General features: G+C 37.9%; 1 protein-coding gene across 4 annotated transcripts in view; it reads right to left on the bottom strand.

Moving 5' to 3' along the window:
- Window positions 1-23,693, bottom strand: part of vps50 (VPS50 EARP/GARPII complex subunit) — a 175,181-nt gene that overhangs the window by 34,205 nt on the left and 117,283 nt on the right. For 3 of the 4 annotated variants that reach the window (XM_041248891.1, XM_041248893.1, XM_041248894.1), the window contains 2 exons: window positions 23,410-23,481; window positions 22,592-22,672 (listed from right to left, as the gene is read on the bottom strand). In XM_041248891.1, coding sequence (XP_041104825.1) covers window positions 22,592-22,672; window positions 23,410-23,481 — 153 coding nt within the window. The remainder of the gene's footprint in view (window positions 1-22,591; window positions 22,673-23,409; window positions 23,482-23,693) is intronic. The other variant, XM_041248892.1, reaches the window with a different exon arrangement.

Genomic DNA, 23,693 nt, shown 5'->3' with positions numbered 1-23,693 from the left:
CTATTTTTTCTTTGGGGGGGGGGGGGGGGGGGGGGGGGTTGAAAATTACTGTATATAAGTTATCTTTTCCTTTAATCTTTATATATTTTGGCATCACCTTTGAATTATCCAACAGCAACTTAAAAGTAAAATTCAGAAATGTATTTCTGCATCCATACTCTGCTGTTCCTACTCAAAGCTATGACAAAGCTATGCAAAACATTTTAGTTGACATAATGTACATGTATATGATTTAAATGTTGCTTTAATTATCTTTCTAATTCGTCATCATTAGTGAGATATCACACTTGACAGAACTACAGCATCTGAATGTGTAAACATATAGAAACAATTCTCCTGATTAGCAATTCAGGAGGCAAGCTGAAGCTGTAATGGCCCAGATTACATTAAACACATCTAGTCGTTGATCAATCAAAATTCAAAGCCTGCCACCTTTGCAATCATCACAGAAAGACATGTAAAACAGTTCAAAAAGGTAGGATGAGCAGGTGCTTAATGGGCTTAATGGCTAAGGAGGTTATGTTTTTTTCCCCATAAAAGGATTATCTTTGCATAACCTATGTCTGTCCTTAACTAAAACCATCCATCTTTAAACAACAACTTTCTCCTTACACTGGGGTTCCACTTAGTTGATGTTCTGTAATATTTTTTGTGCAACATTTTAACGATCTAAAAAAGTAATTCTTGCTTCTTTTAATACATCATTTAAATTAGACACAAGTTAATGGATATAGATTTAAATCACTTTAAATAAAGTGTATTGTTATTTTATTTTCAATAATAAAAGGTTCCTGTATTGTATATAGTACACATTTACAGAAGTATCCTTGCACAAACATAGTAATTGAATGGATCACATGTTGTTGGAACCCCACTTCCTTAACATTAGAAAACACAATCTGCATTTAATCTAGTGCAAGCTATATTTCTTCAAATAACCTCCTGCTGGTAGTAATTAGAAATCAGAACACCACCAAGCTTATGGGATGTGCTATATACACAATTACTTTTTCACATGCATCAGACTCCGTTTTTCTTTTCTCTTAAAATTTCCTGTTAGCGCAACAGCATGGACAATGCCATGCCTATATAGTGCCTAGTCTGTGACAGCCTTCCATTAACAATCAATATCAGCAAAGTTGCCTGCAACAGTAACAGCGTGTTCTCTTCTTAGCTGTTCTTGTTTGAAAAGTGCCAAATGTTCATTGCAAAGATGACATTTGTGGTAACCAAATGGTGTCTTCTGACGAGTTGGTAACTGAGTAACTATGGTCAGTAATGCAATGTTTGGAATTGAGCAAAAGTCAAGCCCAGCTAAACCTGGTTTATAAATATAAATACTTTAGCTTTTATATAGTGCTGTGTTTTCCCCAACAGGAGTTCTCTCGAGCCGTAGGGCGTTAAGAAAAGTCAAGGTCAACATCTGGACTATAAATCCTTCATCAAGAGGTCACTGTTGTATTAAAAAATAATTCGTATTTAAATTCTGTATTTATCTTTTGGGTGTTTAACGTATAGTCCCAACAAGTTTATATTAAAAAAAGAACCTTCACTCCATCTCTTTTATATACACAGAACAAAAAAGCTTTTTTGTGTCATGGCTGCTTTTATCAGGACAACGTGAATTGAAATGAGCCAAGATGCTAATGCAGGGAGCAGTCAGTTTAGTGTGAGCTGCTTTTAGTTGTTAAAATACTAAATGCATCATAGGCTGATCTGAGTATATACTCTGCCTATAGTACTGCACATATTGGACAATCAGTAGTGAATAAGATGATATGCTGATCTGCACTACAAGAGTCAAGTTGACACTGACAGGCTTACAAGGGTGTACATGACAAACCTGGTACTTAAGCAGATTGATCTGAATCACAGCTGATGGGCTGACGTTAGAATAGGTTTCTAGCATCAGATAGAAGCCCTGATGGACTAGCTTTTGGTAATGAATTGTTATCTAATAAAGTACAATTTCAAAATTACATTTTCCAGTCCCTCCAAAGTGATACCAAAAGCTGCAACTTAGCAAAATGGTGTGTATGCCTGTGTGTTGCTATCAGTATAATTATTAATATTCTGAAACAATTTTCAAAAATAAATCAAACATATTGAAACACACACAAAATGAATGCAGTTAAAACTAAATACATTTTTTTACCAGTGGACATCTGTGAACTGATAAATATGATCTCATAAGAAAGAAAAACAGGCCCAAAACATTACTCATCGGGCCTTTAGTTTTTAATTAAAACCAATTAACTAAATTAATTAATGCCAAAAAGGCTAACTTGCAAAGTATATCATAAAATGCTGTCAATTTGCATCTGGGAGCTGGGAATACAGACCAGACAAATAAGAACAAACAGAAATCTAATTTGGATTAGAAGGCTATGCTCTTTTGAGAAAGACTCCCACAAAATCTGTAATACTGTCCACTAAAAATAACTAGATAAATCATAGGATTTTTTTTTTTTTTTTTTTTTTTTTTACTAATGAGAGAAACAGGTACTCATCCATCTGAATGGGAAAAAAATGGAGAGATGATAATACAATATGTAATTAGTATATCTGTAACATACATCCCCTTCCACAGCTGTAAATTCAAAATGAATGGCAAGACAGTTGCTGGGCAGAGAGTATATTATTTGGTTATTTAGTATAATAACAATAGGCACAGAAATGTGTTGAAAAAGAAATAGCAATGAACACTTTAATGTAAATTGTATAAGTGGTAGTTAATACCTCGATGTCATTAGGTAAAAAGAGTAAAGAATATGAACAGTATCTTGGGGGGGGGGGGGGGGGGAGTGTGGTTGATGTAAATACACATGGACAGATATACAGACACCTCCTATAGCCCAACGAGTTTATCACAATTCAATTAGCGTTTTGCACAATGTAAGTGCGGCATACAGATGAACAAATGTACAGACAGACACAGAAATAATGAAATACTCTCAATGACATGTGCTAAATAATGTTATGAAAACGCATCCTAATTGGATAAACTCTTATCCAGATATATAAAAAATGTCAAGTGTGAAACATGTACGGACATACGCCTTCGTCGCTGGGGGCTTTGTTCCCTGCAGAGAATAACCCAATTAGCCTGTGTGCTCTGGAATACTTGTAGTGGTGACAAAAGGATATCTACATCATCAGATGGAAAACAACACAAATGGATGGAGATGCAGATGGATCACATTAGTTTACTGTAAAGCTACGTCTTAGTTGGTGCTTATCTTGGTGAGAGCTAAGTTCAAATCAGCATGAAGTTTAACATCTACTCTCATGTAATGGAAATCATGTACTTTGGAATGCTTGTAGTGGTGCCTTACTATACATATAACACCACTTATAAAAAATGTATAACACTTTATGTAATGCACACATATCTTCCATGCTTATATTCTGTAATAACAGGTACATTTTTTAATACATATACCAGTATGCTGACAACAGATAACCTCAACCAAACATAAGGTTAGAAGGCTCAGAGCATTTTTTTAAATAGATACTTTAATATGAATAATTTTCAAGTTCATTTTTCGACTGTAAATCTAATTATTTTCAACACCTTTTCTTGCCTATTTCTATGTTAAAATAATGACAGAATGCTATTTGCATTTGCCACTTCATACAATAAATCAGGGTTTTTGAACCTTTTTTGGAAACTGTACCCCTTCTGTCAGGAGGATTCAGCTAAAGTACCCTTTACAATTTCCGCTCACTGAAAGGTACCACAGTTGCAATAAAAGGCAGAATAATCTGCTTAACACGTGTTTTCCCGTTTACTTAATATTCATTGTTCACAACAGTCTGGGAGGGGCTCACAAACTGCTGCTTTAAGACAGAATACCAAACAGTAGGCTTCATTCTTAAAAGTTAATTACATGTCTTTGGGTGCACAGAATTAAGAGATAGTATTTAGGAATCTCTTTGGAAAAGCATTCGCTTTCTATTCTGTACAAAACAGTCTGCACTGTAAATGTTTGTCACATTACACTTCCCACCTCATAATTCTGCGTGCCATTTAAAATGTTTACAGTCAGTACCATTAACCTCAAGAATAAACTATAACTAACAATGATAAAGTTGTTTTCATTAAAGCCGGCATTAAAAAGTACCCTTCTTTTGCAAGTAATAAATTCATCCATTTCAAACACGGAAAACATATTTAACCAGCCGATATTGCTAAATACAGCCGCAGTAATAAATACAACAAAAACCATCAAAGTCTGAGTATTGTATCTATGTTTATCGGAGCACAAACGAGGCAGTGTTCCCAGCGACAGCGAGTGGGAGAAGTACAGGAGTGGAAAAGTACAGAGCAGTTTCGAAGCAGAAAGGAGAAATTGCATCTTGAATTGCTTTAATCAGAAAACAGAGGACATTGGGGAAACACAGCAGCAGCTCAAAGTCAAACAGCCGCGTGTGTTTTTCTGATAACAAACAAGCTGAAACTCGGAGCAGCTGATTCAAATTCAGCGCCGTTTTGAGACACGGGCGAGGGGAGGAGCCAACAGCACAGCAGAACAACGCAGTTAAACGAGGCAGTCTTCCCAGCGACAGCGAGTGGAAGCGACAGCGAGTGGGAGAAGTACAGGCGTGGAAAAGTACAGAGCAGTTTCGAAGCAGTTTGAAAGCAGGTTGACAGTTGCAGAAGAAACTAAACTTCAAAAAAAAAACCTCAACATGGTCTTCAAGCCTGTAATCTGTGACACCTGCTTGATGTGGGAAATCCGAGAAAACCCAGCGGAGCTAAACCAAGTGTGCGTAAAGTGCCGCGCGATCCAGGATTTGCATAAACTAGTAAGCATGCTAGAAATGGAGCTGGAAGAAGTGAGACAGCAACAGGATCTTGAGGAACTGGCACACCCACAATTCATGGAAGTCTGCATCACCCCTAACAGACTGAAAGCCACCAGGGAGATAGAAGGTCAGAACAGCTGGGTTCAGGTAGGCAGAAGCAGGGAAAAAAAGAAACTTCGTCAAACACCACCACCAGAAATCAAAACAACCAACAGATTTGAGTCACTTCAGAATTGTGATGAGCAGAACCAACAACAAGAGAATGAAAGGAACAACATCCAGGACCCTATTGACAGTGGTGACCAGACAGCAAAAAGAAGGGAGGTCATGATTGTTGGGGACTCCATATTGAGAAACACAGCAAGTTCAGTTCGCAGTTTGGACCCCCTTACTACAACAGTGTGCTGCCTTCCGGGAGCCTCGGTCAAGCACATCACTGAGAACGTGGACAGGCTCCTAGAACGAACAGGAGACGACCCGGTAGTAGTCGTCCACATCGGTACAAACAACATTGGAAGAGACAGACCAAAATCCCTGCAAAATAAATTCAGAGAGCTAGGAAGGAAATTAAAAGAGAAAACCAAAACTGTGGTATTTTCTGGTATACTACACTACCATATGGACAGCTGGAAATAATTAATCAAAACGCATGGCTGAAGACGTGGTGCACACGGGAAGGCTTCACCTATCTTGATCATTGGACCACATTCTACAACGAGGACTATCTGTATAGACGGGATGGACTGCATTTAAATAACAAGGGAACTAGTCTACTCGGAGAAAAGATCCTCGAGCAGGTTCGGAAGCATTTAAACTAGAAAGGAAGGGGGGAGAAATCAACAAAAAAACAGAAGGGAGACCGCATCAAAACAAGAACAACAACTCAGGTAAGACAACCATTAAATGTATTTATCTAAATGCTAGAAGTATCAGAAACAAAATTCTAGAACTTGAAGCTACTGCACTAACAGGTAACTATGATGTGATAGGTGTTACAGAAACGTGGTTATCTGAGAGTGATGGGGACGAATATAATATTTGTGGGTATACACTGTATAGGAAAGACAGGCAGGACAGAAGAGGAGGAGGGGTAGCGCTATACATAAGAAACAGTCTTGAAGCCCAGGTGTTAAACCTGGACAAAGAAAATAAAACCGAATCAATATGGGTCAGAATAACAGACAAAAATTCAAAAGGCATAATAATAGGAGCATGCTATAGACCGCCAGATTCAGACGGTGAGCACAATAATCTGTTATACAATGACATTAGAAATGTGTGTAGCAAAGGAGAAGCCATACTAATGGGGGATTTCAACTTCCCCCAAATAAAATGGGAAAACCTGGTGGGTAGCGCGAAGGATGAAATAGAAATGGTGGAAATGACAAATGACTGCTTCCTAACACAATTTGTGAAGGCACCCACTAGAGGGGAGGCATGCCTTGATTTAGTCTTTTCAAATAACGAAGATAGAATAACTAAAACAGAGGTCAGAGAACCACTGGCAAACTCAGACCATAACATGGTCTCATTTGAAGTGTTTTTTAAAACCCCAAAAGTAATGACTAAAGCTAAGGTTTACAATTTTAGAAAAGCAAACTATGAAGGTATGAAACGGAGACTAACAGAAGTAGATTGGAGTAAAACCAATCAAAAAAAAACCCAAAAAAACCAAAAAAAAAATCTAAATGTAAAACTAAATTGCCAAAATGGTTTAATAGATCAATTAAAAAAAATATTCAGCGAAAAAAGGCACTTTACAGAGCATTAAAAAAGGACCAAAAAGAAAGTACGCAGAAAGAGTACACGGAACTGCAAACGCAAGTCAAAAAGGAAGTTAGAAAGGCCAAGAGAGAAATAGAAATGAACATTGCTAAGGGAGCTAAAACCAATTCCAAAATGTTTTTCCAATATTACAACAGCAAGAGAACATTCAAAGAGGAGATTAAATGTTTAAGAGATACAAATGGCAAAATCGTAGAGGAAGAAAAAAAAATAGCAAATATGTTAAATGATTACTTTTCACAAGTTTTTACAAAGGAAGATACTGACAACATGCCCCACATGTCATCCAGTTCCTATCCAGTTTTAAATAACTTTAGCATAACTGAGGCAGAAGTGTTAAAGGGACTAGGAGCTCTTAAAATAAACAAATCCCCTGGGCCGGATGAGATCCTCCCAGTAGTACTCAAAGAAATGAAAGAAGTAATTTACAAACCGCTAACCAAGATCATGCAGCAGTCTCTTGACACAGGGGTGGTACCGACAGACTGGAAAATTGCAAACGTAATACCGATCCACAAAAAGGGAAACAAAACTGAACCAGGTAACTACAGACCAGTAAGCCTGACTTCTATTATATGCAAACTTATGGAAACTATAATAAGATCCAAAATGGAAAATTACCTATATGGTAACAGGGTACTGGGAGACAGTCAACATGGTTTTAGGAAAGGGAGATCGTGCCTAACTAACTTGCTTGATTTTTTTGAGGATGCAACATCGATAATGGATAATTGCAAAGCATATGACATGGTTTATTTAGATTTCCAGAAAGCTTTTGACAAAGTCCTGCACAAAAGATTAATTCTCAAACTGAACGCAGTTGGGATTCAAGGAAACACATGTACATGGATTAGGGAGTGGTTAACATGTAGAAAACAGAAAGTACTGATTAGAGGAAAAACCTCAGAATGGAGTGTGGTAACCAGCGGTGTACCACAGGGATCAGTATTAGGTCCTCTGCTATTCCTAATCTACATTAATGATTTAGATTCTGGTATAGTAAGCAAACTTGTTAAATTTGCAGACGACACAAAAGTAGGAGGAGTGGCAAACACTGTTGCAGCAGCAAAGGTCATTCAAAATGATCTAGACAAGATTCAGAACTGGGCAGACACATGGCAAATGACATTTAATAGAGAAAAGTGTAAGGTACTGCACGCAGGAAATAAAAATGTACATTATAAATATCATATGGGAGATATTGAAATTGGAGAAGGAATCTATGAAAAAGACCTAGGAGTTTTTGTTGACTCAGAAATGTCTTCATCTAGGCAATGTGGGGAAGCTATAAAAAAGGCTAACAAGATGCTCGGATACATTGTGAAAAGTGTTGAATTTAAATCAAGGGAAGTAATGTTAAAACTGTACAATGCACTTGTAAGACCTCATCTTGAATATTGTGTGCAGTTCTGGTCACCTCGCTATAAAAAAGATATTGCTGCTCTAGAAAGAGTGCAAAGAAGAGCGACCAGAATTATTCCGGGCTTAAAAGGCATGTCATATGCAGACAGGCTAAAAGAATTGAATCTGTTCAGTCTTGAACAAAGAAGACTACGTGGCGACCTAATTCAAGCATTCAAAATTCTAAAAGGTATTGACAGTGTCGACCCAAGGGACTTTTTCAGCCTGAAAAAAGAAACAAGAACCAGGGGTCACAAATGGAGTTTAGAAAAAGGGGCATTCAGAACAGAAAATAGGAGACACTTTTTTACACAGAGAATTGTGAGGGTCTGGAATCAACTCCCCAGTAATGTTGTTGAAGCTGACACCCTGGGATCCTTCAAGAAGCTGCTTGATGAGATTTTGGGATCAATAAGCTACTAACAACCAAACGAGCAAGATGGGCCGAATGGCCTCCTCTCGTTTGTAAACTTTCTTATGTTCTTATGTTCTTATTTATACTTTAAAAAAGTGCAGCAACACTGTGCTTCACTGATACGACAAGTTGAAAACAGCAAAGATCATGAGCAGCACAGAGTGCTCTCCACAGGCACAATAGCCAGACGCCTGCTTTATCAGATTGGAAATCCACGCAACTGAAATCGCGCATGCGTACAGGTGGAAAATGTGGACTTGATCGATTGTTTTTTTGTTTGTTTTTTTAAATCTGTGATTTAATACCGTTAAAAAAACAAAACAAAACATGATTTTCTTTTACTTTCATTTTTATTTGTGCATTTCTGAGTCATCGTGCATACCCCCTATGACCCTTAGAAGTAACCCTGTGTTGAAAACCCCTGCATTAAATTATACACACTTAAAAGAAGCATGCCTCTCTATGCCCTTTTTTAGGCCTTATTTTGCAGCCTTTTTTATTTTAATACAATTATCTGAACTAAACAGGATTACTTTGTAACTTCAGAAACAAAAATAACTCTACCCTTCAGCAGATTGCTATTACAGTCATTTATTTATCTGCCCTTCCTCTTGACATTTTATTTAGCTTAGAGGGCATGTGTACAAATGGCCAAATGTTCTGCATTACCCAATAGAATTAACTAATGTTGCTTTATAAAGTCAAATGAAACCTGCTGAATAATACTATGTTAACATGCTGAATTAAATACCGTTTTGTAGTTTTCCATATACTTAAAGGAAAACTGACAAAAACTCAAATTTAACATGAAATGCTGTACTATTATTATGGCTTTCAGTAGACTTTTGCGGTATCATTTTATAGTTTCTTTGATTACGTAGTGGTAAATAAATGATCTAAATTATGTTCATATAGTTTTTTTGTTTTTTTCAGCCATTCATTTCAGCCTCAGGAAGTACACTCCTTGTCAAACTGAGCCGAGAACATACATCTTTGGGGCGACATAAACCCTGTTATTGGTCTCCCAGCGATTGTTGTTTACACTGTTGCCAAAAACTGATACTAAGTGACAGCATCTATTATGTTATGACTATAAGCTTCCACACAAAACCAGAGTTTTCCACTATTAGCTGGCTTGTTTTACCAAGTTCTTCTTTATATTATGCCATTTTAAATTTACATGTTCCACATGTTCTATTTTCATTAAAATTTTCTGTGCTTTTCTATGCCTTCTAGCTGAAAAAAACGCTTGAAAAAAACCCACTTAACACGTTTTTTGTAGTGCAGTAGTACGCAATCAAAAGAAAAAAGCTGCCTAATTGCACTCTGCTTAACAGTTCATGAAAACAGTGTGCTTAAATGTCTGTGTCCTTCTGAGGTAAACTTCGGTCCTTAAGCCTAATGCCAATATCTTCATACAAATACTCCTGCTATTCGAGAAAAATGCTTAAGTCATAATAAAGTTCATTACTGCATGCATCTTTACACTTTTCAATGACATATAGCAGCATTGTGGGGTTAGCACTTAGAAAAGCTGCATTCAGCATCAACTGAATTGCATGGGATTAATGACTCCAGCAATCTGGCTAAGAGCGATACCTCATTGTTACTTGGAAGTTCCTTTACATTGTCCAAGTAAACTGCCCACTCACCTTCAAGTGATGACTCAGTGGTAGGATGCTCTATTCACAGTCACTACATTTGTGGGAGAGTACATGAACTTGCTTGAGAGGATGGATCCTGGCTGTCTGTATTTAATGAAACCCTACAGTTTAGCTGCGCAGTTGTGAAAAACTTGACAATTTCAATTATCTGATGCATTCCTCTCATTATGATGAAGTTCAGCAAGTAATTATGATGCAATATTATATTCTTCTGTTGCTAAAGTAGACAGTGATTCAAAAGTCAGTAAGGTCTCAACAATTGGTGTTGCTTATGATTGTACAAAAATGTAATCTGCCATGAGTGATTCAGCCAGCAGCAAAACACTGAGCTCTGCTAAAACATCAGTTTCATCATCCACTTCGGTTTCATCCCTTATAAGAAGCGACATGACTGCTGTAATACTCAACGGCTTAGAACCATTGTGTAACAACAGGTTCTGGAGGTAATGTCAGGTTTTGAACATCACGGTCGATAAGGTCTCAGAAACCAGCAAGTTTGAATGGGGGTTTGTAGAAAAACTTTTTATTAGAGCACATAGATGGTTCACTTCAGTAAAAGGGGGTGCCAACACTCCCCAGGTAATGTTGTTATGTGTGCCCAGCAAGTCACATGAATAGTTGGTTGAAATACAAACCAAACTGTTTTTGAATGACTTTCGCCTGCACTTTGCATATCTGAACATTTTATTTCATATTGGACAAGGGTTTTTAAAAAAGCTTGTGAAACAGTAGCAAAATTAATACATTCAAACTCCACTGCTTCTACGAATCTTGCAGCGACCTGGCATTTGATTGAAAGCTGAATCAGCTGCAATAGAATATTCACCTAATATCTATTCAAGCTGTCTGTACATTCATCCACAATGATAGTCATGTTGTTGTTTATGCAAAGACCCAGGGGAGATGGATCCGTCACAGTTGAGTTGCTTTAAGTACATAGCCCAATTTTTACGTGCTCATTTGGGAACTTTCACATTTTGGGATTGTCACTTTTTTTTGAGAGGAATGTGTGCAGTATAAAAAGCTTCCACCCAGTCTTGACCGATCCATATTTTTGATTTTCATTGTTAGCTGTTGCATTGCTTGCTGCCTTCTGTTTTTTGGTCGGCTATGTGTTGTGTTTAACATAGTCTAAAACCTTGCTGCAGACTGAACAGAATAACTTCCCTGCATCCACATGGAGCAAATGTTTTCCACATTCTTTTACCTGATCTTCAAGCTTAACCATGTCTGCCTCATAGGAGAGCTGCGGAAAGTGAACAGCACAGTCACACAGCACACACATGGTGACAGGAAAGCCCCGCTATCATGTGAAACACATGACGGTTTTATATGTGTATTCATTAAAGAATTAAATATATAACTGCAGGTAAAATAAAACAGGCTTGTCCCGCTGTAGATCTATGTGACTGTCCATATCGAAGCCATCTATGCTTGCTTTAGCTTAGTCAATATTGACCTCAGCCATTACAGATGGGCTCAAGGCTTGTTTTGTTTCACATTAACAACATTTATTGACACTGAACACAACCAAACGCCAGATAATGAATGCACTGGTTAACAATTAATCAAGAACACAGTACTGAACAAGTACTTTCCTTTTTTTTTATCTGAGCCCATAAAAAAATAATTGTTTTAAATTTATGTTTCTTTGATCATGTCTGTACAAAATCAAGTCCTTGATATTAACTGTTTCCAAATAACTGTCAATAGAGAGAAGCTAATATTAAAATAAAAATGACAACATTGCAGCTAAAGAGTGAGAAGCATAATTGTATAATGTGTCATTCAAGTGGTAAGAAAATCAGGTGAACTGTCAACAATATTAGTCATTAGACAGACACAAGGTCATTAGAGGCATCAGCTAGCTCCAAAGTATGGCAGGCAGGCAGCCTGCCAGAAGGAAAGGAAGGAAGTCCTGGGAGGCATATTAACAAGATGGCTAAACAGAAGTTAAAATCCCACATCAAAACAAAAATAAATAAATAAATATGACATTCTCCAGTCTAAAGCAGTCATTAGTATAATTATGTAGATAAGTTAAAAAGGTGCTTTATTACTTTCGACTCAATAAGAATAGGCATTAAACTAACATAGCCTTTGACATCTGCTCGTTCATAAGACTAGACAGCTATTGAACTGCTTTAGTTCTATCACAGAAATTATATTTTCAGATGAACGTTAATAAAAAAAAAAAAAAGGATTTCTCTGGTTTGCATTTTCTTTCTGATATAATCTGAAATTGCATCTCACTGTTCCCATGCTATTCACCAAAAGCAAAAACAGATACATTCAAGGGGAATGTATTAGAATTTTTTTTTTTAAAGATCATATGCAGTATATTATAAAGATAAGAATTAGGAGGTATTTGTATTAAGTTCCATCCTTGCCTATGTGAGGTATTACCAATATATACAATTCTCAGAAAATTCAGTTTATGCATGAAGCGATTAACTCTCAACAGATGAGATTTTTAGGTTTAATTAGCAGAAATAATTACAATTCTACAATACATTTTACCTCATAGTGTTTAATTTTATGGAACTTACATTATATTAATTTTAAACAGATGTAAGAACTAATTACCTGTAACAAGTGGAGCAGATTTTAATAAGTAGTAATTATTACATTATAGATTTTAATAAGTAATAAAAATAAAAATGACCTATTTTCAAATGTCTGGAAAAGCTTTAACTTGTTCCTCTTGGCAATATGCTGTTCTGGCTTCTTAACTGAAGTTGTTCATTAGGAAAAGAAAGATCATTGTGATTCCCGTGAATCTTTGACAGGAAACTTCTTACGATAACCCATTGGATACACTATTACCATCTGCCAATCTTCCTGATGTAACTTTAAGATTTGAACCTTCTAATTAACAGGATCGTATATGGGTCAAAGCAGTCCTCAAAAAGCAAATACCAAATGATGCTGCAGCTACTGTCATTACAGGAGTTCACAGAAACAGCAGTTCCAGAGCAATAGCCGGTGAGTTGTCCCCCACTATAACTACTGTACAGGTTTCAGACATTCTCGGGAGAAAGACGTTGTCAGCTGTCTGGCCAAAATTGTATATATGACAGTTACATCTATATGCGACTTGTATGCAAGTGCGTTCAAATGCCGCCATTCAGGGGCCAGGCCCAGAGCTGCAAGATCGATGGGTCGTTATGCCGTAAGGTCCCCCACGCCTGACTGAGCAGGATGCAGCGCTTGGGCCGTCTCCACAGCTGGCTGCTTAGGAACTGCATCAGGGTTGAAAACCAGAGCCTCCAAGGCCAATGAGGGGCTACTAAGAGCACGTTGGCCCAGTCCTGCCTGATTTTCTCCACACACAGCGGGAGCAGGGCAAGCAGTGGGAAGGCATATAACAGTTGCCTCGGCATCTATCACCAGCAGGTCCCCGCCTCCTTTCATGGAGTACCAGACGGGACAGTGGGTCAATTCCTGGGAGGCAAAGAGATCTATCTCTGCTCTCCCAAATCTCACCACCTCAGGGTGAAACCTCCATTCTGAGGCGCTGGGAACTCCCTCAGCAAATAAGAACATAAGAAAGTTTACAAATGAGAGGAGGCCATTCAGCCGATCTTGCTCATTTGGTTGTTAGTAGCTTATTCATCCCAGAATCTCATCAAGCAGCTTCTTGAAGGATCCCGGGTGTCAGCTTCAACAACATTACTGGGGAGTTGATTCCAGACTCCCACAATTCTCTGTGTAAAAAAAAGTGCCTCCTATTTTCTGAATGCCCCTTTATCTAACCTTCATTTGTGACCCCTGGTCCTTGTTTCTTTTTTCAGGTTGAAAAAGTCCTTTGGGTCGACATTGTCGATGCCCTTTATAATTTTGAAAGCTTGAATCAGATCACCGAATGGCCTTATTTGTTCAAAACTGAACAGATTCAATTATCTCAGCCTGTCTGCATATGACATGACTTTTAAGCCCAAAATAATTCTGGTCGCAATTCTTTGCACTCTTTCTGGAGCAGCATTATCCTTTTTGTAGTGAGGTGATCAGAACTGAACACGATATTCTAGATGAGGTCTTACTAATGCATTGTAAAGTTAACATTACTGCCTTTGATTTGAATTCAACACTTTTCACTATATATCTGAGCATTTTGTTTTTTTATAGCTTCCACCAACATTGCCTAGATGAAGACATTTTTGAGTCAACATAAACTCCTAGATCTTTTTCATAGATTATTTCTTTAATTTCAGTATCTACCATATGGTATTTATAATGTGCATTTTTATTGCAGGACTGGTAGGCTACCAGAATACTGCGGCGAATTAACTAGCTGAATAGCCACGCTTGAGGATCACTTCCGAGACCTGGCACTGTTTGTTGGGGCAGATAGCTTCCATGGATAGGAACACTAAATGAGGCGACTGTACCAACACGGCAATTGAGGCCTCCACCAGTGGAAATGGGGCCAGGCCCAGCTTCTCCACATATCCACCCTATACAGGGTGACCATACACCAAGAAACAGGGATAAAACCCGAACAAAACAGGTACCGGACTGAGGATGTAAGCAACGGTCAGTAGCAGGTTTGAATGGGTTCGGTTCCATATGGTACGATACTGGTCAGATCCGGGACAGTACCGGTTTGGTGACTGTAGCAGCAGGTCGGTATGGTACTGGTGTGGTACCGGGTCGTGACCTCGGTATCGGTACTGTATGGGACCACCTGTTTGCAGTTACCAACGACAGCACTGTACAAGATGCTCACCTGTGCAAGATACTGGCAAAACTATCAGTCAGTACTCACACAAGACTGAGGGAAGACTGCTTGTTAAAACGAACTAACAGCCCTCATAATGGTGATGCAAAAGCTGTCACAAAAACCGCATCAAGATGCTGTGGTAGATTGCAAGGAATCACAACTGAAGCAGCCTCTTGGTCTTGCATAGAGCAGCTAGGGTGACCAGATAGCAAGAGTGAAAAATCAGGACATGCTGGTGCGGGGAGGAAAGAACCCTTGTTTAAATGAATTAGTGCACAACGCAAGTGACGCAAACTACATATCTTTCTTCTGGTAGATTAGGCTTTTTTTATCCTTCCTTCTTCCTGTGTGCATTGCACTTAAGCAAAAACAAAAACGTAGATACATATAATTAAAAAATACATTAATAAAAAATATTCCAAAAAGGTTAACTTTCTTGTTTACTGTTCAGATGACAGTGGTGTTTTAATCAGCCTATTAGTCTGCACTGGTTTTTATGTGACCTGCTGTACCATACATAGCAGGTGGGACAATCAGTGCAGCATTGTTTTGAATTAGGTTGCTACAATCTAGTTTTATTTTTAAAATACCAAAAATGGACAACAAAGCAAAACAAGCAAAGTATATTTCTGCTGAGGATCGTGTCAAGACATTTCCCAAAGAAACTGCATGCAGATGTAGGTAACTGTACTGCACACCTTGTGACTTAAAGAAAATACGATCAATCGCTATTTAGCTTCAGAATCACACATAACAAAATACTATTACAGAGGCTGCTAAACAGAACGTAAAACAAACAGCTTTCAGAAAACAAATTGGAAAGTTAGCGCAGACAAAAAAGTATTCCTGTGTTGGTTATACCCAACTTAAATCAGCACTACAGGTACAATCAAGCACGAATACCTCTGTTCAAACAACCTGCTGTTTACTTTTTAAAGGCAGTTAGAATTTTAAACTCGATAGGCACATTTTCTTGTTTTGATTCAGTACTGATAAAATAAATTATTGGATGGGACAAATAACATGACAATGAACGTGCTGCATATATGGACTTTATTAAAGAGTGCCAGAAACCTTTGTGTAACCAAGTTTTGGTACTGTTTTTAATTGGCAAACCTTTGCCTTACACTTCCAACCAATTCAGTGGACGTGCCGTCTCAATGTATGGGCAAGTCCACACCAGACAGAGAATGTGGGAGATGTTGCGTGCTTGCCTTTCAACAAATTACAGCACTCTGTTTCAGTAAGGAAGCAAGTACCACAATTTTTAGGCTTATAGTGCTATGAAATATTATCTAGGTGTATTTAATGTTTAAACAAGTCAGCGAAATGTCAGTGAAATCCTAATTATAACCCTAATCCTAATTGGATGACTTGGCCAGGCACATAACATACTTTTTGTCTATGACATAACTGTAGAACTCCTTGCAGTGCATGCAGAAATTCATTTTTACTTTTGAACTTTGATTACTCGCGCAAGTTTCAATTCACAGTCACAATAAATACTACTACTACTACTACTACTACTAACAATAATAATAATAATAATAATAATAATAATAATAATAATAATAATTTTCGCCACTGTGTTCGGTACATGCACTGTGCGATTTGCTTTTAAGTGACAGGCTCATCAACACCAGCCCCCATGACACTTCACCAGTAAAACCAGACGCACCAAGTAAAACACATGACACATACCGCATCATATGATTGCAGGTTAACGTGATTGGATAGTCGCATAGGTGCAATGCAAACAACTCACTCAAACACGCCCTAAACCAGTAGAAAATGCTGTTGCACCACGAGACAGTACAGCAGCTACATATACGAAATTTCCTAACGCCTGGGTTTTCAACGTTTACTCTAAAAATCGGTACAAATGGCATCCTGACAATACCTCAATCGGGACGTGGAACAAAGACCAGAATATCAGGACAATCTCGATTTTATCAGGATGTCTGGTCACCCTAAGCGCAGCACATGCTACAGACAGGCCTGCTTGTAGTCTCTGTGAAAACATAAGTCAGCCGATTTATGTTGCTTGATCCCTGGGAAGGAGCGACTCAAGAAGCGGGACATAACAAACAACAGGCTGTAGTGCAGAGATTCACATAATTAGTAAAATTAAAACAGAGATTATTTTTAATATCACATATAATTTGTTTAAAACATAATAAATACGAAAATCTACAGCAGAAAAAATAATAATTATCTGAGTAGGCTCTCTTGTCTGGTTAGTTTCTTGAAAAGAAAAATTGCGCAGAGATCTATGCAAGCAGTCCTTTACACCCTCGGGAGTGGACATGCTCGGCTGAGCAGCTTTGATGTACAATATTCGGGTTTCGGGTCTTTAGGAGGTAAACACCCATTAAGTAATGGTTACATTTCGTACTTGAAAGGGAACTCCTAAAAGTTTTGATACAAATAAATGTCAAATTATTAGCCTCAATTACTTGAACATTACAGCAAGATTATGTCTAAGAATATAATAATAAAAAAAACAAAACACAATTTCTAAAGTCATATATAGAAAATGGGTTGCCATAAATCAGATTCATTCAACATCCAAATATTTTAATCATTGCATTAGAGACACTAATAACTTTGACAAAAGACCAGTGACCCAACACAAATCACTACTGATAATAAAATACATGAACATGGTAAAAATACATGAACATGGTAAAAAGGTTTACAAAGGGGAGTGCTTTCATGACCATACAATTCAGTACAATTATGTAAGTATTCTAGGACAAAGGTTGGTTAAAAAAAAATGTTTTCAAAGGATTTGTGCCTACAGAGGTTATTCTTTGCTGTTGTGTACATTAGGGGTGTGCAGAAACTCGTACTTGGAAATGCCTTTAAGCCGTATTTAAAAATCAGCAGGTATCAATAAATTAATGTGTTGATTTCAAAACAAGAAAAGCTGTCCTTCCATCACGTTTATTATTGAGTACCAATCAACGCCAACTCACTTCTGCACTGAGTGTTTGAAAAGCTGACTGGAAAAATATTTTCCCCTCTCCAGGGCGCTGACATTTTTACTGCAGTATTGGTGCACCGAGGCCATAAACTGACAATGGAAATCTCTAAATCCAAGGTTACTTAAGTCTTACTCCCATTCCTTGCCCTACATAGTGTAGTGATATTCTAAATGCATTCTGTGTAAAATGTAGGCGACAATAATTACAATCTAAACATAGATATTTGCTTAGAATGAGATGTACTCAGTGTACTTGCAGATAGACTAACAAACACAAAACACCCAGCTATTAATATAGGTTTTGTAATATATTAATATAATAGAGTTTTGCTGACACACCATTTATCTGACAGACCTTTACAAACACTGGGGGGGAAAAAAAAAAAAACAGAAAAGTCATCACATTTTCACATTGGTTCTTCCTATGTGTAGCTATTAAAACCACTCCATATGCAGTGAAACATGCTTCAATTGACTGTAACAAAGGTCTTCGATACAAACAATTAAACAGATTAATGAGTGGCCACTATAGACATAGTCATTACACACATTTCACTGTAAATAAAAATGCCATATACTGAACAAAATCACTAGCAAGGAACTGGTTTCTTATCTTGACAGCAAAATGCGCATCCATAGTGAATAACTGTCCAGTGATTTGATAACTTGTAATATCATAAAGCAGCAAAGCAGTCATGTTTTAGAGCATTTTTAAATGATGTAATAACAATGGTTGTACATCAATAACTGCAATGTGCTACACCCAGACCAAAGATGCAACAATTAATAGATTAATCAATTAAAGACGGCAATGGCTTTTAGCTTGGACGTCTCAATTAAATATGAATTGAGCGATTTATAGTTCTCATTTTAACCTGTACAAAATCTGATTAAAGAAATGGTTTGCCAATTCCACCTCTACAAAAAGACTAAAGCTACAGCTAGCAATTAACGGGAGAATTCATAAAATTAGTTTTCCTATATAAAGACTCTGTGTTATTTTGTAGTTTACTGTACCTTTTTAGCTAATGAGTACACCAGTGTATGTAGAGACAACAACAAAGCATATGCTTAAAGGTAAACAGATTTGCCATGACTTTTCTTTTACAAACTGTAGAAAGAAAACCCAAAGGAACCCACACACATCTACAGTTCCCAGACTTGGCTTTTCTCTCACATCAGCATACTTTTTAAGGGATTTAACAATTTGATTAAAAGCTATTATCATCACCAACAGTGACAGTACAAGCCTTTTCCACCATTACTCATTTGGCTCTGATGACATTGAATTACAAAAAAAGCTTTTAGCTGGCTTTTATTGTATGCCTATTTTTGTCGACCTGAGTTAAATCATTCATACCACATCTGTCCCAGCTATTTGTTTACTACATGTGTTTCCTATAAAAAAAAGGATTTGTTCTAAAACAGTTTAGTTTTTTTATTTACGACCACTTTATTTTTAGTTCAGAACAGAGGATAAAAAAGCCCAACTTTTAACCCTGTACTGACAAAAGCTAAAATATGCCCCAAATATTTATTGAGAAATCTTCAGAGACAATAATGACTATTAACCAACGGCTTGCTCCACATCTTAATGCTTGAACCCCAAAAACCTTTAACCAGGAGTTAATATTAAACATGACTGTCTTGGAAGGTAAGTCATCAAAATAAAACACACACAAACCAGAGTCCGATGGAGCCACATTCGTTCTTTTTATTTATTAATTAATTAATCAATGCTAAGAAGTTGCCAAGAGCTTCTCTGATCGGTTATCCTAAATGCATTTAAGCTTGTGTTTGTCCTATCTTCTGCATGCTGCTTGTTTCCATCTAAGGGTGTGGGATCCATCCAAGGTGCTCTCTTCCATCCAAGATGTTCTCTCTTATCCAGATGTGATCCCTTCAAGGAATGTGTTCTCCCTTCATCAAAGGCACTCACTGCCAATATTCCACGAAGAAGAAATCTACGTCACAGCATGAGTGAAGTGCCCGTTGCTACGGAAACCATTTGATAGGATCTACCAAGCAACGTGCCTGCCTGCCTGCTGGTCGACACCATTAAAGCTGAACATCTCCAACTTTGGGATAAAAACTTCAGCTGTGATATGCAATATTGAATGTTAAATCTCATTTCTTCTCACATTAAGCTAATTTGACCACTATTATTATTACAAGTATTGTCATTTTCTTTCCAAGATTGTGACCATGAATGCCGCGACCCCGAAGTTAATGGTTAATACTCCAATGCCAGGGAACCAGGTTTATGATAATAACCTAATGTTCCCTTTCAAGTAGGGAATATTAACCATTACAAAATTGGTGATTATATCCAAGCTGATTCAAGGACATGGCATACAACTCAATTGCACGCTAGTACCCGCTTGTGTCACAGTAATATTCCATACTGAAAACATTAAGATGGACTCACTTCCAACGTTATATCGTGAGGGTAGACTGGGAAGCCGCCCTCAGTACTTTTGTGCCAAATCCAGGAATTTGCGGGTCCATGATATTCAGACAACAGAACCTGGCAAACGTATGGGAGGAAGCCCACACTGCTGCACTGCATATGTCCTGAACAGATGCACTCTGGAACAATGTCCATGAAGTCGCATAACCCCTAGTGGAATGGCCGGTGAGCTTCTCGGACGGGGGAAGATTGGCCAGTTCATATGCAGTCTGTACTGTGCCTGCTAACCACTTGGACAGACACTGTTTAGACAGAGCCTGTCCCTGGGACTTAGCCCTGTAACAAACAGTACTGGAAGTGTTCTGCCGAGTTGAAACAACCCTAGGCAGGTGGTTACTCTCCCCACTTTTCTGACAGGGTGGCCAACATGAGCTCCGAGTCCAAGTGCACCCCCAGATACAGTGGCTCTCAAAAGTATTCACCCCCCTTGGACTTTTCCAAGTTTTATTGTGTTACAACATGGAATCAAAATGGATTTAATTAGGAGTTTTTGCCACTGATCAACACAAAAAAGTCCATAATGTCAAAGTGAAAAATAAAATCTACAAATTGTTCTAAATTAATTACAAATACTAAAGAGAAAATAATTGATTGCATAAGTATTCACCCCCTTGAGTCAATATTTGGTAGAGGCATCTTTAGCAGCAATTACAGCCATGAGTCTATTTGGATAAATCTACCAGCAATGCACATCTGGACACTGCAATTTTTGCCCATTCTTCTTTTCAAAATTGCTCAAGCTCCGTCAAGTTGGATGGGGACCTTTGGTGAACACCAATTTTCAACTCTTTCCACATATTCTCAATTGGATTGAGGTCCGGGCTTTGACTGGGCCACTCCAAGACACTGACTTTTTTGTTTCCAAGCCACTCCAGTGTAGCTTTCGCTGTATGTTTGGGGTCATTGTCCTGCTGGAAGATGAATCTTCTCCCAAGTCCCAGACTTCAGCAGGTTTTCCTCCAGGATTTCTCTGTACTTTGCTGCATCCATTTTGCCCTCTTTACCTTCACAACCTTTCCAGGCCCTGACGTGGAGAAGCATCCCCATAGCATGATGCTGCCACCACCATGCTTCACGGTAGGTATGGTGTTCTCAAGATGATGTACGGTGTTGGGCTTGCGTCAAACATAGTGCTTAGTGTTGAGGCCAAAAAGCTCTATTTTGGTCTCATCAGACGACAGAATCTTCTTCTACATGGTCTCAGAGTCTCCCACATTCCTTCTGGCAAACTCTACCCGAGATTTGATGTGAATACTTTTGAAAGCCACTGTAGGTGACTATCCGAGCAGGCGCTAGTTGACTCTTTGCATCGTTCAATTTCAAGCCTAGCCGATGTAAGTGGTTGGCGACGAGTTTTGTGTGCTTGTGCTAGATGAGCCATTGGTCCAGATTGTTGCTGATTCCTCTGAGTTTCAACAGGGCAGAATGGCTCCCATGCATTTTGTGAAAACACGTGGAGCCAGAGAGAGGCTGAATGGTAGAACACAGAACTGGTACACTAAGACCTGAAAAGCAAAACTCAGGTATTTTCTGTGCACTGGTTTTATGCAGATGTGGAAATAGGCATCCTTTAGGTCCATCAAGGTGAACCAATCGCCTGGCCTGACGGACTGCAACAGCCGTTGCGTAGTCAGCATCTTGAACCATCTGCGCCATCCCATTTTGGCACTAGAAAATACCTGGAATAGAACCCCCCTTTGGTGTCGAAGGGGTGTACTATGCAAATGGCCCGTTTCTGCAGCATGACTGCTACCTCCAGTGTCACCAGACACAACCAGCACACATTCTTTTCTCTTAGTTGGGACCATACAGATATTTTCACTCTTGAGGGTGGAAGCCACATCAAACTCAGAAAAATCCAAATACTACTTTCAACAAATGTTTGATTGTATAAAGAGATCTTTCATTCAGTTTCATGAATTCAGACTAGTTGGGAGCCATGCTAATTTGGGTTGGGAAAAGGAAAATGGTGAACATAATTAGTGTTTTCTAATTGTTTCTTGATATAAATAACAATTCTAGATAGAAAAATAGCTGCCAATGATTTCTCAGAAAAAAGATTAACCCCCAGAAATAGATTTTTTTTATTTTTATTTATTGCACATGAAGATCAAGAGGTTGCCAGCAAAGTGTTCTAAATTGAGATGAATGTAAAGAAAGTCAGAGCTGTCTGTCACCTTGACTTAAACTGATCTGCAACCTTAGAGAACAACTCCAGCAAATCTTCAAAAAGACTACAACAGGAAGGAACACTGGATAATCTATGCACGCATGAATTGTTCTTTGGAAGGTAAAAAAAAAAAAAAAAGTAGCAACGCATTAAAGTTCAAATCCTTACCAGGTAAATAAGACTCTCTTGTATTCTGTTCAGAGTTGTTCGGAGTCTACTGCTGATTAGACCAAGCCCGGATGATTCATACTGCAAAAGAAAAAAATAACAAATCCATAAACATCAAAAGGCAGGTTTTTTTGCTGATCTATCAAATCCTTACCCTTGTTTCATTTTGTATTTATTTTAGTCACCTCCCCCACCCAGACCCGTACAGAAAAAAAATATATATATTTTAACATCTAAATTATTCAATATAAGGTGATTTAAATATAGATAACTAAGGTTTTTTGTTTTGTTTTGTTTTGTTTTATGGGTTTACACCAGTGCTGCAAACTACTCAGCATTCAGCACACTTCTTCTTAACCCTGACAGGGTACTTCCATCCAAACTGTTGAAATGATAGCTCAGTGAATTTTGTGATCCCAAAGAATTATTTGTGAATTATTTGTGTTGAATTTAGAAAACAGAAAAAAACAAGTCAAATTTAACAAAAATATTAGCATTTACATAATATTCATTTTGTTTTTCTCTTTTTCAACAATGCATCAGCATTTGAAAATCATCAGTCTATTGGAACATTCACTGTTCTGTTACATTATCAAACGGTTTCTCATCTGTAAACATATATACACTTGGAAATGTCTTTCACACACCACTACTTCTAAATGAGTTGAAAAAAACTACAGGAAGACTAAGACAGTGAAGAAAGCACACACAAGGGGATCATTAAGTTAAGGGAATCTCTGCATGAAAGCACAGCAAACAGTTTCTGACAAGCGACAAATCCTAGTTATAGCTAAGGGTACAAACCCCCAGAACCTTACCGAGCAGACTGTTGTCTGCCTAGGAGTGCTCTGTTCTTTGCCAGGCACAGAAACTGGCGGATTAGGCACATGCTTTGAAACATAGAGAAAAATATGCAAGGATAAAAGTCAAAACAATAATTATGACTGTAAATCAGTATGTTAAAAAAAAAGAAATAAATTAGACAGGCTGCTCAAATCCATTCATAATACATCATGCTGGCACCTGGCTGGGATCAAGGAGGTAAAGTAATCTTACGGAGTGAAATTGTGGCTCTCCGCTATCCTGCTCAAGGTTTTACTTT

Source organism: Polyodon spathula, chromosome 4, assembly GCF_017654505.1.
Source record: "Polyodon spathula isolate WHYD16114869_AA chromosome 4, ASM1765450v1, whole genome shotgun sequence".
Lineage (NCBI taxonomy): Eukaryota > Metazoa > Chordata > Actinopteri > Acipenseriformes > Polyodontidae > Polyodon > Polyodon spathula.
The sequence above is the reverse complement of the archived record's forward strand: the minus strand, read 5'-3'. Positions and strand labels throughout refer to the sequence as shown.